This window comes from Podarcis pityusensis, assembly GCF_964106645.2.
Source record: "Podarcis pityusensis genome assembly, chromosome: 5".
Lineage (NCBI taxonomy): Eukaryota > Metazoa > Chordata > Lepidosauria > Squamata > Lacertidae > Podarcis > Podarcis pityusensis.
In genome coordinates this window covers 71006010-71023247 of record NC_138032.1, presented here as the reverse complement: position 1 = coordinate 71023247, position 17238 = coordinate 71006010, and the positions used below count along the sequence as shown (strand labels likewise).

At 43.8% G+C, this 17238-nt stretch overlaps 2 protein-coding genes across 3 annotated transcripts in view; one reads left to right on the top strand and one right to left on the bottom strand.

Moving 5' to 3' along the window:
• The window catches only part of LOC308476813 (prosaposin-like), a 41781-nt gene extending 27975 nt beyond the window's left edge, over positions 1–13806 (top strand). Inside the window, exons 5-14 of one of the 2 annotated variants that reach the window (XM_081004731.1) lie at positions 309–506; positions 3404–3547; positions 4542–4601; positions 6222–6335; positions 7562–7657; positions 8948–9131; positions 9645–9826; positions 10378–10458; positions 11500–11601; positions 12270–13806. In XM_081004731.1, the coding sequence (XP_080860857.1) occupies positions 309–506; positions 3404–3547; positions 4542–4601; positions 6222–6335; positions 7562–7657; positions 8948–9131; positions 9645–9826; positions 10378–10458; positions 11500–11601; positions 12270–12305 (1197 nt within the window). In that variant the 3' untranslated portion in view covers positions 12306–13806. Of the gene's footprint in view, positions 1–308; positions 507–3400; positions 3548–4541; positions 4602–6221; positions 6336–7561; positions 7658–8947; positions 9132–9644; positions 9827–10377; positions 10459–11499; positions 11602–12269 lie in introns of both variants that reach the window. The other variant, XM_081004730.1, reaches the window with a different exon arrangement.
• A 77-nt stretch (positions 13807–13883) lies between these two features.
• CDH23 (cadherin related 23) overlaps positions 13884–17238 on the bottom strand; it is a 412975-nt gene continuing 409620 nt past the window's right edge. Inside the window, exon 68 of the mRNA XM_081004664.1 lies at positions 13884–15288. Within this exon, the coding sequence (XP_080860790.1) occupies positions 14962–15288 (327 nt within the window). The 3' untranslated portion in view covers positions 13884–14961. The remainder of the gene's footprint in view (positions 15289–17238) is intronic.

The window sequence follows — 17238 nt, the reverse complement described above, 5'->3', positions numbered from 1 at the left end:
AATAATTATAATTATACAGCCAAACATATATTGATAAAAGTGCTGTGGGTGCCAAAGCCAAAATGGCTGCCATAGCCAGAAAAAAAGTGTTGGTATGTCATATCTGTGAGTGCTGTCACGAAAAGGGCCCTGTATAAATAAGAAGCTAACAAGTACAAACTTTCCTATGAGTGACTCTGTACATTTGTAATTCTGCAAGACAGACCTAAGGGAACAGACACACACACAAGTGTTTTCAAGTGTTTTTATTTCTTTTCCTCCACTTTAAGGGCTGACAATATTCTCTCTCTCTCTGTTGCTCTTTCTAGGATAGGCCTGAAATAGTATGTGGTGCCTTCAGGCTATGCAGTCATCTGGTACCCTTGGAAGGAGCCCTGAAGTTCCAGAAGCCATTCAGTTCTAATGGAATGCCTGATATGACGGATTTCCCCGAAATGTTGGCTCCCTTTATAGCTAACGTGCCCCTTCTCCTCTATCCTCAGGATGAGCCCCAAACTGAGTTTCTGGTAAGGAATTCAGCTTGGATGGAGTTGTCTCCCTTTGCTCCAACAGCCACACACATGAAAGCCAGGAACAATTTCTCTCCAGAGACCATGAGACACCCTGCCAACTTCAGCTAGAGTGAGCTGGATGCCATTTTGATTCACAGAGCTTGCTTCTAGCATTGGCTGTGTACACATGTTATCTTCAAAGCACATTCTTTCCCTCAAAACATTCTGGGCGGTGTAGTTTACTCATCACAGGATTACAATTCCCAGCAACCTGTAATAAACCACAGGGCCCAGAATTCTCTGAGTGGGAGAATTTGTTTTTTGAGAGTCCTTCAGGCTTGGACCCATGCCAAATGTGTAACCTTCAAAGGGCTTGCAATGTGCATAGGCCTCACTTGCGCCATCTATTCACCCATTTTTACAGTGAGAGGACAAGTGGCTTGAAGGAAGCCTGTTTACATTGGCACATTATTTTATTGATCTGACTGAGTTTTTATATGGCATCCATCAACATAGGTCCTCTGGGCAGCTCACAGAACCAAAGGGAAACATACTGTTCCATAGCTTGGGTGCCACTACAGAGAAGCCTTGGCTCCCATGAAAGGTGCTGTGGTAGGAAAAACATAGAAAAACCCCAGACTCTCTTCTGCGTCCTTCCCACGAAGCCTTGATAATTAAATTGTTTTGCTTAATTGTTGTTTGTTTAATGACATCTCCCTCCCTCAGTCATCCATCCACTGCCTTGTTTTCTGTTTACGTACTGGGTTTGTGTTTGTCCTCAGCAGCACACAGTAGTTGAGGGAAAAGGCAGAATAGACTGACTGTGTGACTGCAGGTTATCAATAGAGCTTTCTCTAAGAAGCAAAATAATGATGTTTATTTCTCATGGAGGAAGGAGTGGATGCAAAACATAGAAGGGATGAGCTGAGTCTGTAATTTTAGCTTTAAAAGGGCAGTGAGTAATCATCTGCCCTACCCAACACATTCCTCCCCCTCCATCCTTACAGATCATTGCTTTTGGCTCATTTTGTCCAGCCCAGCTCAGCCATTTCTGTTTTTTGTTTTTTTGTAGCAGGCTGGGAGAAAAATGCCTGAAGTGATGGGCTGCAGGGGAGCTAAAATAGGGAAGGAAAAAAGCTCTTAGCCTTTGCCCTGCTTCTGATGTGAAAAAAAGATGTACACACACATCCTGTTTTGTATACAAATCAGGGCAGATGTGTGAGCACCAAACATGGCTGCCACCATTAGGCCTAGTTAGGCTGGTGTGTAGCTTATAGCCAATCTGTGAACTGGAATTTCACGTCTACCACAGGGGAAGGCAATTGCATTTTGGAAAGAGGGGTCAGCAAATGTTTTCAGCAGGGGGCCAGTCCACTGTCCCTCAGACCTTGTGGGGGGGGGGGAACCAGACTATATTTTGAAGGAGAAAAAATGAATGAATTCCTATGCCCCACAAATAACCCAGAGATGCATTTTAAATAAAATGACACATTCTACTCAAGTAAAAACACTCTGATTCCCAGACCGTCTGCAGGCTGAATTGAGAAGGTGATTGGGCTGGATCCAGCCCCCGGGCCTTAGTTTGCCTGCCCATGGGTTAAACTGTAGCTGGCTCCTACTTCATAGAGGATTTTGGCTTGGCCTATAGGTGACACTCAGTCCCATCTTACAGGAAGACTAGGGAATTGCCCACCAGTTCAAGGAGTTATCTTCCATGTCAGAAGCAGGGCATAAGTCAGGGATGTCACACTGCTTCTGGGATAGACAACCCTTTTGTGCAGACTGTAGAATGCACTCCAAGGAGTTTTGCAATCATGCACAGGATTTTGAGGCATGCTCAGAGGGCCATACTGGATGTAGCATGAGTTGCATTAATGACTTGCATGTAAATGGCATTCCCTGGGCTTTTAGATCTTAGTTTGAACAACAACTACCAGGTATTTGTGGCCTCTTTTAATGAGGTGAGATCTGTAAGAAAAACCTGTTTTTTTTAATCTGTTCATGTGTGTTTGGGGATTAGGGTTGCCATATTTCAAAAAGTGAAAATCTGGACATAAGAGTTGAGCTTTTCTGGGCCAAAGGTGTTGAATATTTCAGCTATTTTAAAGAAAAAAATGACACTGCCAACATGGGTTGCCATATATCTGGATTTTCCTGGACATTTGTGATTTCTGCCCAGACACTGCTTCCAACTGCAGTATTCTGGCTATGTCCGGGAAATTCCAGATGTATGGCAACCCTATTGGTTGCGTTTGTTATAATTGATTTTAGTGTTTATACTGTTTTTGTAGGTCACTTTGGGTCGCTTTTGTGAGGAAAATAATAATAATAGTAATAATAATAATAATACATTGGTAAGCCAGAGCAGCCTCTGAAAGCTTACCCATGTGTTTGTGGGGGTGTGCTAGGGGTGATTGGGGAAGCGGAGTGGAATTTTAACTTTTTCCCTCCCTGCCACAGTCTTAACAATCCTTCATTTCTCCCCCTCCAACATTTTTTCTGAGTACATTTCCGAGCACAATTCAAAGTGTTGGTGCTGACCTTTAAAGCCCTAAACAGCCTCGGTTCAGTATACCTGAAGGAACATCTCCACCCTCATCATTCTGCCTGGACACTGAGGTCTAGTGCCGAGGGCCTTCTGGAGGTTCCCTCGCTGCGAGAAGCCAGATTACAGGGAACCAGGCAGAGGGCCTTCTTGGTAGTGGCACCCGCCCTGTGGAACGCCCTCCCACCAGATGTCAAAGAGAACAACAACCACCAGACTTTTAGAAGACATCTGAAGGCAGGCGTGTTTAGGGAAGCTTTTAATGTTTAACCGACTATTGTATTTTGGTATTTTGTTGGAAGCCGCCTAGAGTGGCTGGGGAATAAATAATAAATTATTATTTATTATTATTATTATTCCCTAGGAGAAGGAAGAAAATCCTTGCAGAGACTGTCAACAAGTAATTGCTGAAATGAAGGAAGGTTTCAAGAGCAGCTCTTTCCTTGTCCAGTCCTTTGCTTCTTATGCTGAACAATACTGTGAACACCTGGGGTCTGACTTGGTAAATGAGGTAACTGGATTTTATTGCTTCACACTAATGATAATGATATATATATTCAGGACCTGTGTCTGTCATCTGGTAATCAAAGCAAAGGATGGATCTACACAACTATATTTCTTATGTCTTGTTTCAGACGTTGTCCCTCAGCCTGTGGTCACACGTTTAACTTTTCCAAGTACTGTAACAGATTAACTGGGGAAAGAAGTGACCTTCCTTGCATATATATATATCTGAAGTTGCAGAAGAGTAATTACATAATATTTTGCCTCTCCAATTCAGGTTAAATTAGAACGCCATTTGAAATCAAACCATCCTCATACACTTGGAGTGGCTAACTTGCTGCTGGACTAAACTCTCCACATCTTTGACCACTGAGACCATGCTGCCTAGGGGCTAATGGGTGTCCGACAACACTTGGAGGGCTACAGTTCCCCATTTCAGCTGTCATTGGTTCACTTCGTTCCACCCAAGCTGTGATTTAAAAGTGATGTGGAGTTTGTGAAAGAACAGTTTACCCATCAGGGCTTAGAAATACCTGATACATGTATCTCATTTAAATCAGGTTGCTGGTTCCTGTGTGAAGGCAGCATTGTATGCATAGGAACTGCAGCCCAATTTAAGTGTGACACGAGCCACAAGTCGTTTCATATGAATAGGTTTTCCTTGGTGTGACCAGCAGTAGTTTGAAATAAGTCCTCAGTCACAAGAACAAAAGAAGTCAAAGCAGAAAATGCCCTGCTTTGCCCTCTGTGTCACTAAGTTAGGTGAGGTGCTGGGTCTTAGGCAACAACTGGTCCTGGCAGTACCTCTGTTGTACTGTAGATTGTCGATCAAGTTTGAAAGGATTGCTCCTATGAGCATTTCGAAACAAAAAGGGCGTGAGAATTTTGCATGCTCTGGAGATAGCATGGAGTTCTCCAAGTTGGGTGTGGGTGAAATTAATGGATTGATCTTGTTAGTAATTATTGAAGCTGTTTCTCTCTCTCCCCCCTTCCCTCCACAGTGCAAGAAATATGCCTTTGAGTATTCACATGTTTTTGTCCGATTGCTGACACATCTATTGGTAAGTTGATTGAGGCAGACATTTACACTCTAGCCTTTTCCAGGCAGAGAAGCATCATCACTTCAGGGCCAATTTTACGACAGCAAAAGCATTGTAATATCTGAATTCAGGCTTGTAAGATATTCTAGACATGTGATTGATCATTTTTTGTATAAGGCATTACATACTGACATAGGAAAGCAAGTATCAGGAGATCTGGGTAAAATTAACATGCACAGTGGGAACAAGGTTTGAAGTCCAGAGCTTAGTTTGTCAAATGCTGTCCAGGAGTGGGGAGATTAATATGACAGGATGCTCCCCCTTCTGGAGGCCAGATTTGTCCCAGGGGGTTCCAGTTGCTGACCTTTATCCCAAAGCACCAGTGTGACTAGACATTATCATTCAGGCAATGAAGCCATATCCAGAATGGCAAATACTTCATTTCACGTCTTAAGTTTGAGAGCAGCTCGGCTTTGACTTCTGGGAGTGGGAGACTTTGCCTTTGTGGAAGAATTGCACCTTCTAATTCATGATAGCATGAATAGGCCCATGAAAAGCACCTGTTACACTAAACAGAGTTGTTGGACAAGGAAAGTTTACACTGCTAGTTTTGCAACGTAATGCTATCGGGTGGGCGAGTTTGTGGATTAGCTAGTTCAGGCTGTAGGATTTACTCTCTGAATTATTTTCTCATGATTTTAACTATTGGTTTTCTCCCTCTCCCCACTTCACAATTCGATTGACTTTTTGCTGATCACAGGAGGAGGTACGTGAGAATGTTTTTCATTTCTAGGTCAACTCTTGCTGATAATTTGTGGGTTGGACAATTGAAACCACCTTTGCTTGACAGAAGGGAACTTGGAGGTTGAAAGGGAGGTTGATCACAACGGCAGTTTTTATATACCCTGCTTTTAATGCCAACTGGAGAAGTGAAGCTTATAATAATTTTATTTAAAAAAATTATTATTTATACCCCACCCATCTGGCTGGGTTTCCCCAGCCACTCTTAAGGCTGCATACACACCTTTTGTTCTAGGATCAATAGAGTCCTTGCTTTTTCTACAGAATGCACTCCACATACGTTCTAGAACTATTGTGGGGTTGCCATATTTCAAGAAGTAAAAATCCAGACACAAAAAGTTGTTGAGCTTTTTAAAAACCTGGACATTTTGACAATTTACCAAAATCCCCCCCCAGATGCTAATTCCATCACTGAAATCCCGGACATGTCCGGGAAAATCTGGACGTATGGCAACCCTAAGCTATTCCATATTTTTTGCTCCTGAAAAGCACCTCTTGTGAAACTGGTTTCATTCTGAAAATAAAAGCTCATTGTAGATTTCCATTTGAAAACAGATCTAGTTGGTCCTGACAAGGGTGTGTGTTTATCCACACTTGCCCAATGATGTTGTGGGTGGGTGCATACAAATATCACCATCACAGTTTCCTTCTTCATTTACCTGTGGCATGTGAAGGCATAGGTAACCTTAGCAAAGGGAGGGTTTTTCCCAGTATGATGTGGAATCCCTCCCCCGTTCCCCTCAGACAACATCCACAACCTGCCTGTAGCTCCGTGTTAATTTATGGTAGGAAGAGAAAACGAGATTTGTTGTCCAATGGAACTTTTTTCTCCTCTTTCAGCAATCAAAGACTGTCTGTGGCGCCTTCTGCGACTCTGAAAAACCCGAGCCTTTTCATGCATTACTGCCAGCTAAACCCCTTGATGACTTGTCTACAGTATCGGAATCTGTAGAGGTAAGAGCAAAAGAGCCCCCTCCTGCTCTGCCAGGGGGCAGGCAGAGGCTGAGAGCATTGCAAGATGGGCAGAGCAGAGTAGCTGCTGAATTTATTTGTGCCTAAAGTCAAATGCAATGAGGCTCTGGAGACTCCTGCGTGGCAAACATCAGAGGAATATCAAAGGGTGAAAAATGAGTTTCGATATGAATTTTTAGCAGTGTTAACCTGCACATCAACACTAGGGAGACACTGAATTTTGCCAAAAGCAACTTTCATGCAGAATTTTGAAACTCCCCCTGAGGAAAAGCAGGAGAATTGCAATTGTTTTTAATAAGATTAGTGTACCTTTTCCAGGGTCTGCACATCCTTAGCAAAAGAGTTAATGGGTGGCCCCTGTCTGGGAGATTCTTTGCATGGGCATTAAATCATAGAATTGGAAGGGACCACTAGGATCCTCTAGTCCAACCCCCTGCAATGCATATTCTCATTTACTTCACTGTGACTCATCTCTCTTTAACTGGCACAATCCAACTTTTAAATTCTATTGATTTCAATAGGAAATATTTAAGCAAAGGCTCCCCAGTGAATTCAGAAAATTTTAGATGAATTGCGCATATTATTTTTAAAGTGGCAGTTTGAAAAGTCATGCCTTTTCTGGGGATATATCTGGCATTCTTTCTGGGGATATTTCTGCATGTTTTCCACCTTTTTTTGGTACAGTTTCCCCCCATTTGCTGCTGCTTTGGCACAATTTGTTTTCCTTCTGTTTACTGTTCCCAAAGTAGTCACATGGAGAATCCTAGCCAACTAGGGATCACTACGTAAATGGGGTGACATCATGAAATTAGGTAGTCAATCATATGTGACATAATTTCAGTGTAAAAAGAATGCCGGTTGAAAATTTGGACAGTTTGTTCTACATGGCTGATCCCAGACAGATAAGAACATTCCATGAACTGGACAATGTCACTGCCTTATGTAGCCAGTCAGGTTTGGCTTCATGCTGATGTCACTGAAGGCAAATGAAGTCGATTCAGAATGAAGGCATTGCTTCCTTGAATAGGCAGGGGTTTTTTGCGCATTTTTCCAAAGTGATCACTGAAAAAGGGGGTTTGCTGCATTCCACAGAAAATGTTATTTTGGCTAAGCTTGAGTTAACAATGTTTTAGTATTCTACTGTTGCTTGACCTTGAAAGTTGTGCTTGATTTTTTCTTCTTGTTGTTCTTTTCTTTAATCGTGTCAGAAAACATCAAATGCCAAAAGCCCCGAGTTTGCATGTGGTTTATGCAAGAAAATAGTAACCATTGCAGAGGGCATGATGGAGGAGAATGTCACAGAAGTAAGGCTGAGGAAACCTATTGTCATCTATCGGGTGATGGCGGAGGGTTCGGGAGGGGGCTCTCTTTGGAGGTTTTTCCCACTTTTGGAGGCCTGCGCCACTGCTACTGTGAGGGAAGTTGGGATGTGAGAGCACTGTCTAGTATTGTAGAATCGTAGAGTTGGAAGAGACCCCAAAGATCATCTGGTTCAACCTCCTGCAATGCAGGAATCTAAACTCTTGGTTTCCTCATTATGAGAAGTTGAATGAATGTCTCATTTTAAACTTATAGGATGCCTTTCTTCAGCACTTGATATGGAAACATGGGTTTGGAGGGGACTAGTTGAAACATTAGAGGGCTGCATAGAAGGAGAGGAACAACTGAGGAAACTGCCTGTCTCAGTTTGTCTCTTATTACCAGAAAAGGGAGTTCATGCAGGTGCAGCTTTTCTTACATCTGCATGAGAAACTGCACCTGTCAACTTGACCTCCTTCTACCCAACACTCAAAAGGACCCCATATCTCCTTTGCTGTGGTCACCTTGGTTCAGTTACTAAGATCGACAGTAACTTCTGCTCCTGCTTTTCATAGAGGAAAGAAGTAATGGTCATGGACTGGTTTGATGCAGAGGAATGGGGGGGGGGGGAACCAGCTGGGGAACCCCCAAGGGAAGAAGGCTCAGAGCCTGGGGATTGGTGGTGGGACGACAATGAGAGGTCAGAGGGAGCAGACTGGGGGGGGGGGGGAGAGGAGGTGTCAGAAGCTGAAGAGGTAACAAGGCTGAGTGAGCAGGAAGTATTTGTGGCAGAGACGTCCAGAATCAGAGGGAGAAGCTGAAGCAGGAGAGAGGCGTGAGGGAGGCCAAGAAGCAGAAGTATGTCAGGCTGGTGAAGAGGCATGGGGGTCTACGCCTCCTGGTGTGACAACCTCCCTTCCCATCTGGTATCCCAGAACCTGGAGAGGTATGAAGAGGGAAGAGAAGTTAGTTTCACAAAGGCGTCGTCTCAGTGCTTGGGGGAAAACACTGGAGAGGAGAGGACTTAGGCAGCTGTGGGAAGGTGGGGACCTTCAGTCCTTGAAACTGCCTCATAGGGGCAAGGCCTACTGAATAAGAGTTGCTGTGCTCATTAGGCCTGGCACTCCTGTGCAGATCCTGTTTTCCTAAGAAAGAGTTAAGTTCACCTGCCCGTTGTGATTTACTGCTGGCTGGCTTGCTCCTGCCAGTAATTGACATCTCCTTCCTTGTTAGCACCGACTACAGAATAAGTTCCATCTTCCTCCTTAGCATACCTTTCTGCTTTTATGTTTCAGCAAGAAATAGTCCACCAGATGGTGAAAGTCTGCTATATACTGCCCCATGAAATCCTGGACCAATGCAAAGACTTAGTTGATTCCTATGGAAAGGCTATTCTCTACATGCTCCTGGATGCAACTAAACCTGAAGCTGTGTGCATGAGGATTAGACTTTGCCCCAGAGATATCTCTTTGAGCTTTGGTAGGTAATGGCATTTGCTTGCACTGTCATGTTATGTGGCCTGGGCGTGGGGCGGGGGTTAATTGCAATGACCTGCTCCTATATCAGCTTGCCTGGTCTTACAAGATTTCTTGTCAGGCCTTCTAACATTCTGAGGTTAGACCAGAGATGTGGCTGCCTTGTCATGTTACCCAAATTATGATTGAATGCTCTTCCCAAAGACAAGTGGCTGCCACCTACCTTCAGCCTTTAGGCACCAGACAAAAAACCATCTTGTTCTCCTGAGCATTCAATGGACGGTGCGTTTCCATCTGCCTTTGCTAGTTTCTGTTTTTATAGTTGGTTTCTCTTTTGTCCTAATTTATATTGCTTCACTGCTTCTGTGTTTTTAATGGGTGGTTTTAACTTTTGTTAAGAGCTGCATTCAGGAGGCATTCAGTGTAAAAAGAGTAATAACAATTTGCAATAAAAAATATTATATATAAAAAAGTAATCTTTCCAGGTTGATAACTCCCAAACTTTGTTTCTCCTCAGAAAGGGAAGCTCTGGAAGAAGGATTGAAACCAACCAAGCCCAGTGAAAGTGAAGTCTGCCATGTGTGTACACTCATCGTTACATATGTTGATCAAGAGCTGGAAAAGAATCAAACGCAGGAGCAGATTGGAACTATGCTTTCTAAGGGTTGCCAGTTGCTGCCAGAAGCTTTGGTGTATCCCGTAAGTACGCCAAATGGCTATTGTGAAAGGGAGATCAAAGTGTTCTAAAAGGAGAGAGGAGGTCAAGGAGCTGAAGATCTCTGTCTTGTCTTCCTGCCAAAAGTGGTGGGCATTTTATTGGTTTATCTACATAGAAGCTTTATCCTGCAAGCCAGAAGAAATATTATCTTCTTTAATTATTTCTAGTTTGAAATGCATCTGAAGCAAATGTTGTACCCCTCCCCACCTTTTTTAGAGTTGCCACCAAATTTTGCTCATAGTAAAAAAATTGAAGCAGATACAGAAGTTACTTCTTGGGCAGAGCTTCCAAATATTTTTTGACATAGTCATAACCAAAGAGAGCTGCCTGTTTAGGAGTTTTGTAGAAATGAAGACGGCTTGGATAAGACTAATGAGGTTCCTTAGGGAGCATTCTACCTGTCCTGAGACCTTGCAAATTCAGCTTAATCAATTAAATCCAGAAAACAAAAGATTTAGACCCAGTTGCACTCTTGGGGGGCTGTACCTAGGAGAAAGGCTGAGAGTCACTTAACTTGTTTTTTTTATTACAGTGTGATCAACTCGTGGTGCAATATGAGCCAGCTGCTGTCCGTCTCCTGGTGCAGGTCATGGAGCCAACCTTTGTGTGTGCTGTAAGTCATGTTCTAAAGTAATTGCTCATTCTTGAGCGAGATCTCTGGCAAACAGCTTTGTCCGCAATCCAATGGATATGTTTACCTGGGATATTTCTTCCGACATGCATATATGATTGCACTGTTATTTCCTTTGCAAATAACAAAACCACAAAAATCCCATAAATATCCAGTAGTCTCACTATTCACAAGGAAACTGAACCTGTAAAAACATGGGTGGGTAACCTGTGGATGGACTCCAGCTCTCATCATCCCTGACCATTGGTCCTGATGATTGCTGGACGGGGCTACACATTGCATCCTTGCTGTGAAACAGGGGGCAGAAAAGCCCCAACCCGCCTGTTGGGGGTAATTTGGTGGGTAGGACAACCCCCTGTGATGCTCTCTTTCTACCACCCACTTTTTCTCTCTCCCTTCTTGCACAGCAAGCTTCCAGGGGAGGGGCTGATCATCCTTCCCAGAAGTCAAATAGCTGGCAGATGGCCCTTTTGAAAATCAGTCTGAAGATTAGGGTTGGCTGTGTGTCCTACTTTACAGAAAGGGCAGCCCTCTTTTTGAAAAGGGTCCTCTATTTGAATGGCTGCCCAGTCCAATTTTTTTTTTTAAAAAAAGAAAACCTAGGAAAGAAGAGCAGCAAGGACCTTCAAGCTGCCCCCCTAGTTAGCACCTGGCTAGCAAGACTGAGCAGGCAACACAGGTCACAATGTCCCCCACCATGGTGAGACGTCTCATAGTTCTTTTTAAATTACAGTGGTTTCTTCTGAACGTCCACATAAATGAGCATGTGCGAACTTTACACATACCCGTGTCCCCCTTTTTGGTACTGTGTACTTGGCTACCCTGCTGAGGGCCACAGGCAGCCCTAGAGCTACAGGTTGCCCATCCCTGCTGCAAAGCTACCCTGAGTCTTACCGCCTGCTTTGAAAAGTGGGGAGCAATGTGAAGTTGAAGGAGGCTTTGGGGAACTTAAAAAGGAGTTAAGAAAGGAGTCTGATTCTGCATAGGTGTAATGGTCCCTTTTTGTACTCTTCTGCCCCACAGAAAATAGGAGCCTGCCCCTCGTCCCACCTTGTGGGCATTGAAGTTTGTGTCCGGGGCCCTAGCTACTGGTGCAAGAACGCAGAGACGGCAGCTCAGTGCCAAGTAAGTAGGGGTGGTGGTGGCGGCAAGAGGGGAATGTCAAGCTTTCCAATACAGTGAGATGGAGTTGATAAAAAAAAGTAATTGAACACAGTTAAAAATGGGAGCACTCTTTGCAGCATACAATTCTGGGAATGTGACGCGATGACCGAAATAGGAGCAGGTGAAATGACTCTATGGAAGGCAATAGTCTTTGAAACGAAAACGAAAGCCTGTGCTACCGAAGATCTAGGTGCATATTAGTGATGTGGAATATAGGATTGGGGGAGTATGTTTAAATATTGTGTGCAGTTGGAAGCAGAACGAGTTAACTTATTACAAGTGCTTAACTCTAAAAACATCTTACGTGTGAATATACTGGCCCTTATCCACCTGTAGCTGTGTATCTAGCAATCCTGCAGTAGGGATATGCATTCACTCCTTATCAATGGGGCTCGATGAACACCATTATGCACATCCAGGTATGTAGCTGTATTGGCATTGTCTCAGTGTTCAGAATCTTATGGTATCTGAAGGGCTTCAGGTTCCTGATCCCTGGTGTGAAAGGTGACAGCAAGATGAATAGGAAATCTTAGATACTCTGAAGTTTTCCTATATAAGCCCATTTTCTTATGAGTTGTGCTATGAATGGAGAATGGCCTTCCTTGAGTCTTCCTCTCTTTTCCCCATAGGCCACTGAATACTGCAAGCACCATATATGGAACTAGAGGAAGCCTTGCCAGTGGAAGAATGTTGGCTGTGGTTTTACTGAATGCACCCTGGAATCTGGCCGGGTGGGAAATGGTGAAATATCTAAACACTGGCAGAACCACACCTTCCTTTCACACTTCTGCAGTGTGGCTGTCCATTGGGTGGCTATACTGCTGAAAAAGAAAAAAGCAGGGGGACTGTTTCCTTTGCTTGTGATGCTCTGAATTACCGTACATTTAGTTTTACTTTTAGATCCATGGTGGGGAAGTGACACGGGTAGGGAAGAAAAAGGCTGTGGTGGGATTTTATTTGAATAGCTGAGAATTTTGGTAAGACTCTTGTTTTAAAATGTGTAAATTGCGTTACGATCATTGCAAAACTGGCTGCTTAAGTTGGCATTTTCAGATTTCCAATACCTTCCTTCTCTAGCTAGCCTTATACTATACATTTAAACTGTTTTAATATTTCATTGGCTGTTCCCAGCACCCCTTGAAGAAAAGCAATCAGACTGTTGGGCCACTTAGTCCACTGTCTACTCTGGCAGCAGCATTGCTTCAAACAAATATATTTTCCCAGTCTTGTTATTTGAGATTCTTTTTACCTGGAGGTGCTTAGAATTTTCTTTAAGACAGGTCAACTGGCACAATAATTTTAATTATATGGAGGGATTTCAGCTCTCTTAAATTTCTGGTGTAGACAGAAACAAAGTCTCAAAAAAAAGGGGCTACCCATTTGCTCATGTTAAGTACAGGCAGTTACTGGGTACTTATACTTTTACCTGTAGAACTTAAACTTGGTGTCAGTTCACATGTACCTAACCCTGTTCTTTCTGAATGCAGCAGCTAGGGTCCTCAAAGGGATATGTATTACAGTCAGCATGAAAGGCTGATTAAATGGTTACATAGGTACAGGACACAAAACAATTTGCATGATCAGTGGTTTGCTTATTCCCTTGCTGGATTGGTGTAGTTAGGTAGACTGAATTTTAGACTAATTAGCACATAAATCCATGGCTGTTACTTACCAATAGGTGGGTTGAGTGCTGACCTGCGAACTAAGGAACAAGTAATTTTAATTGTGTTTTCTCTGTACTTCAGGAGTAGCGGCAAGTGCTCAGGATAATATAGAACAGGCAGCATTAAGCAATAGCGTCTTTGCTCTACACCTCAATATGACATTTATCAAAATGTGTCTAAATATCAGTTCCAAAGCCATTGACTCTTGTTGCAGCTTGCAATTAGAGCAGCAGCTGAGAGCACTAATGACGCTTGAAAGCCATGCAGATGCCATATTTGTTGGTAAGCACAAGATAAAATTTAAGAGGTACAGTGATGCAGAGGTGAATTGTTGTTGTTGTTTTTGCAAGGCACAATTCCCATGTCTGAAGCACCTGTGTGTGAACCTGTTCAATATACATGCTGAGAAATTATCCAGTTATTCCAAAAGGACATTATAATGAGCATTTTACCAATGCTTCTGTAGTTAAGAAACATTAAACAATTCTTACAAATTTGACAATGACTCTTGGTTTTTGTTAAGCAAACAAAGTGACCTGTTGTAAACCTGAATAATAAAAAGCAGAATGATGTTAAAGGTTAGCTTAATGGGCACAGTTTATTCAAACTGCAGACCTTTCACTGTGTGTGTATTGCATCGTATACACACTTCTGAATAAGAAACACTTAGCATTTTCCTTCTTGATAGTTTTATGGAGAGAGAATGTACATGCTGGTATATAGATGAGCACAATGACCACTCTGATTCCTCAGCCCCTACAGCAGTGTGTACTTAACCCAAACAAGCACCGAACCCTGTGCCCAAGCTGGGAGGGAAAGATCAAACACAGATTAACTAAATTCATGGATTATGTATTTCTGGTTCCTTTGACAGACCATTCAAAAACGCTCAACACTTTACTGTTTGAAAACAAAAGAAGAAGAAAAAAAGGAGTACACACAAAACACTCTACGTTCAGAACCTCAATTAATATCACTCTTGTTTCTTTTGATGCTGCAGTGTTTTGGTAGGCCAGCAAAATGAAGAAATGGCTTCAGTTTCTCCCCACCCCCTGCTTTCTGGAAAGGTGAAAACAGATAAATGCCAAACAGATTTATGGAGCTTCCTGAAGGTTATCACACAATTTGCTCTGTGCGAGTTGATGGTCATAGCATCTTAGCTGCAGCTGGTTAGCAGCCGTCTTCTCCCATCATCACAATCTCCACCACTAGCCTGATGGTGGAAGAATGTAATTGGTGCAACCCAGGACCTGTTGGGAGAGCCTGGTCATCTCCACCGATGGGGCATCATGGCACACCGTGGTTATTGCAACTCTAGCCTTAAGTCTGTGCCTCAGGGCCTCCCCATTGCTCTTTTTAACACTTTATATTTTAAAAATAAAATTTAAAAAGTTATGAGTTTAATGATGTGAGTGCCTGGTAGAAGCAAACAGTCCTGAGAACCTTCACCCCGGGGGTTAGGCTCCCCAAGGCTGCCCTAACAGCTGTCTTGGTCAGGTTTCTTCTGGAACAGGTGGTGGCCAGGCACAAGTGACCGAGGCCTCTGGATTTTCTTCTGCCCCTCTTGTCCCTTGGTCAGTGCTCTCCTCTGGCGGCGGCGGCAGTCTACGTGGGGCCAGGCTTCCTCGGAGCGCTACACCAGCGATGCCACTTCTAGTCATAACTCTGTGATTTCCAGTGGGCTCTCCATGATCACTTCCCTCATTTTGTGCATAGGGGTGGATTTGGCGGACTCGGTGCGGGCGTTCTTGTCACAGAACGCCCCACCGTCGGCAGTCAGTGTCTCCAAGGAGCGGCCCAGCACCTTCTGGTCATCCTCGGGAAGACTGTTGAGGTCAGAGGTTAGCAGAGTACCTGTACTCCCGTGGACCACGTGGATTCCATCAGGTCCCTTGAGCTCAATGGGCTGCTTATGTCGGAAGCGGAGGCTCCCTTGGCTTGGACTCCTTTGCTCGTCGTCGTCGTCCAAATCGTTCTGGATCAGCTGGAACAAAACCCAAGTTGTAATCAACACCCCGTAGTGCTCCCCGTTGCTTAGGCAGTGCTGTTTTCAGCTGCAGTTACAGTTCCTGAGCTAATCTGGGAACAGGATAAAGGTCCCCTCTCAACCTAAAGACCCTGATTATATCTAGAGTTTGATTACCCCACTCAAAATTCCTATGTTTATAACACTCAAGCAGTTGGGTGACCTAGCTGATTCCAGTGGAAGTAACTGACATGCACCGAAATGCACATGGAACCTCATTCTCCATTGAAATGACTGGAGAAGCTGTTTCAGGCTAGGGAATTCTCTGCATATACTGGAGCTCTCACTCCTCAGAAGAGTCCACTGGTTTAGGGCTTTCAGTCTTCATTGCTGGGGAGTGCACGATTCTTGCCAAGCCCTGACTCTTTGCACTGGGGGAATAACCAGATGTTGCCTTGGGAAATTCATTTTCCTGTCTTGTTTGATGTATAGGTCTCTTTAGATCAGGCTTCCTCAAACTCGGCCCTCCAGATGTTTTGAGACTACAGTTCCCATCATCCCTGACCACTGGTTCTGCTAGCTAGGGTTCATGAGAGTTGTAGGCCAAAAACATCTGGAGGGCTGAGTTTGAGGAAGCCTACTTTAGATCTTTCCTACAAAGAGCTTAATATTGGCCCTGAATAAAATGCATTCATTATATACAACTTGAGACATATTTTTGGATTGGTTCTTGCACAGTCGCGTCTTAAAATCCTAATAAGGCAAAGACGGCAGTTTCTGCACAGTGAGATGTCACAGAGTAGATTGAAACGCTGAACTATCATTCTGTCTCCAAAGGGAAGTGCCTTCAGGCTTGGCTGCTGCTTAGATGGGAGCCAGCCTGAGACACCATACAGCCCATAAAATCAACAAACCACAAAGAACAGGTATTTAAGACTGTGCTTCTGTATAATGTTGTGCATTATATGTTTCCGATTTTAATAAGGTGGGCAAGGAGGGTCTAACCAATGGGAGAGCAGGAAGAAAGAGGATGCTAAGAAGCCTGAGCCAGCTGGAGAGTATTAACAACACCAGGTTCAGGTAGAATACAAGCAAAGGCAAAAGGAAACCGGATTAGACAAAGATTGCAATCAAGCACAAAGCATTAACTGGTTCACCACTTCTGTGCACTTGGCTCAACTTACTGGGCATAATAAAGCAAACAGAGAGATTACAGAAGAGAAACAAAGTGCTCCCTGAAAGTTCTTCACACTCTGGCTACAATCCAGCAAAGTAAACTTTTTCCAATGTGCTTAAACATGTAGTTTCTCCCCAGTGTATTGCTATCTGTTTCACTATAGCCTTCATAAACTGAAGTGCAAGGAATGTCCTGTTACTATCCCCCCCCCCAATTCTTCCACAAAAATCCTTGCAGCTACAGTTCTTGATGTTTAAAGACCATGTCCTCCTATTTTTCATCTCTCTGTCTCATGCCTTCTTCCTTTAGAACTTTTTTATTGCACTATCTTCATCCCTCATTGCTGTGAGTCTACAAGCTCCCCTACAAAGTTCTCATTTATTAGAGAATTGCAACTTTCCTTTTGTGAACAATTGACCTAGAGTTTTCTTCTCTTATCTATATATGCCCCTTTTGGAAGTGTGATTACTTCACAGTGGTTGGCAAGGGATTCTAATGCCTAAAGCAGAGGTTTTCAACCTTTTTGAGTCCCACGGTTCCATTAACCAACTACATTCTTTCTGTGGCACCCTGTGGGGTCAGGGGCCCAGTTATGTCACCCCTTGCCTGCAGAGCTGGCAGTCTCTCACCCCTTTTCGAACACCCTCCCCTGTGGAGTGTTCCTTAAGCCTCCTCTCCTCTCCCGAGTCCTCTGGCAGCTGTTCTCTGAGCTGACACCCCCCCCTTGCCCCAGAGAGAGGTGCCTCCCAGAGGCACCATTCGCCTGTGGAACTTATAGCCACAGCTGCTGC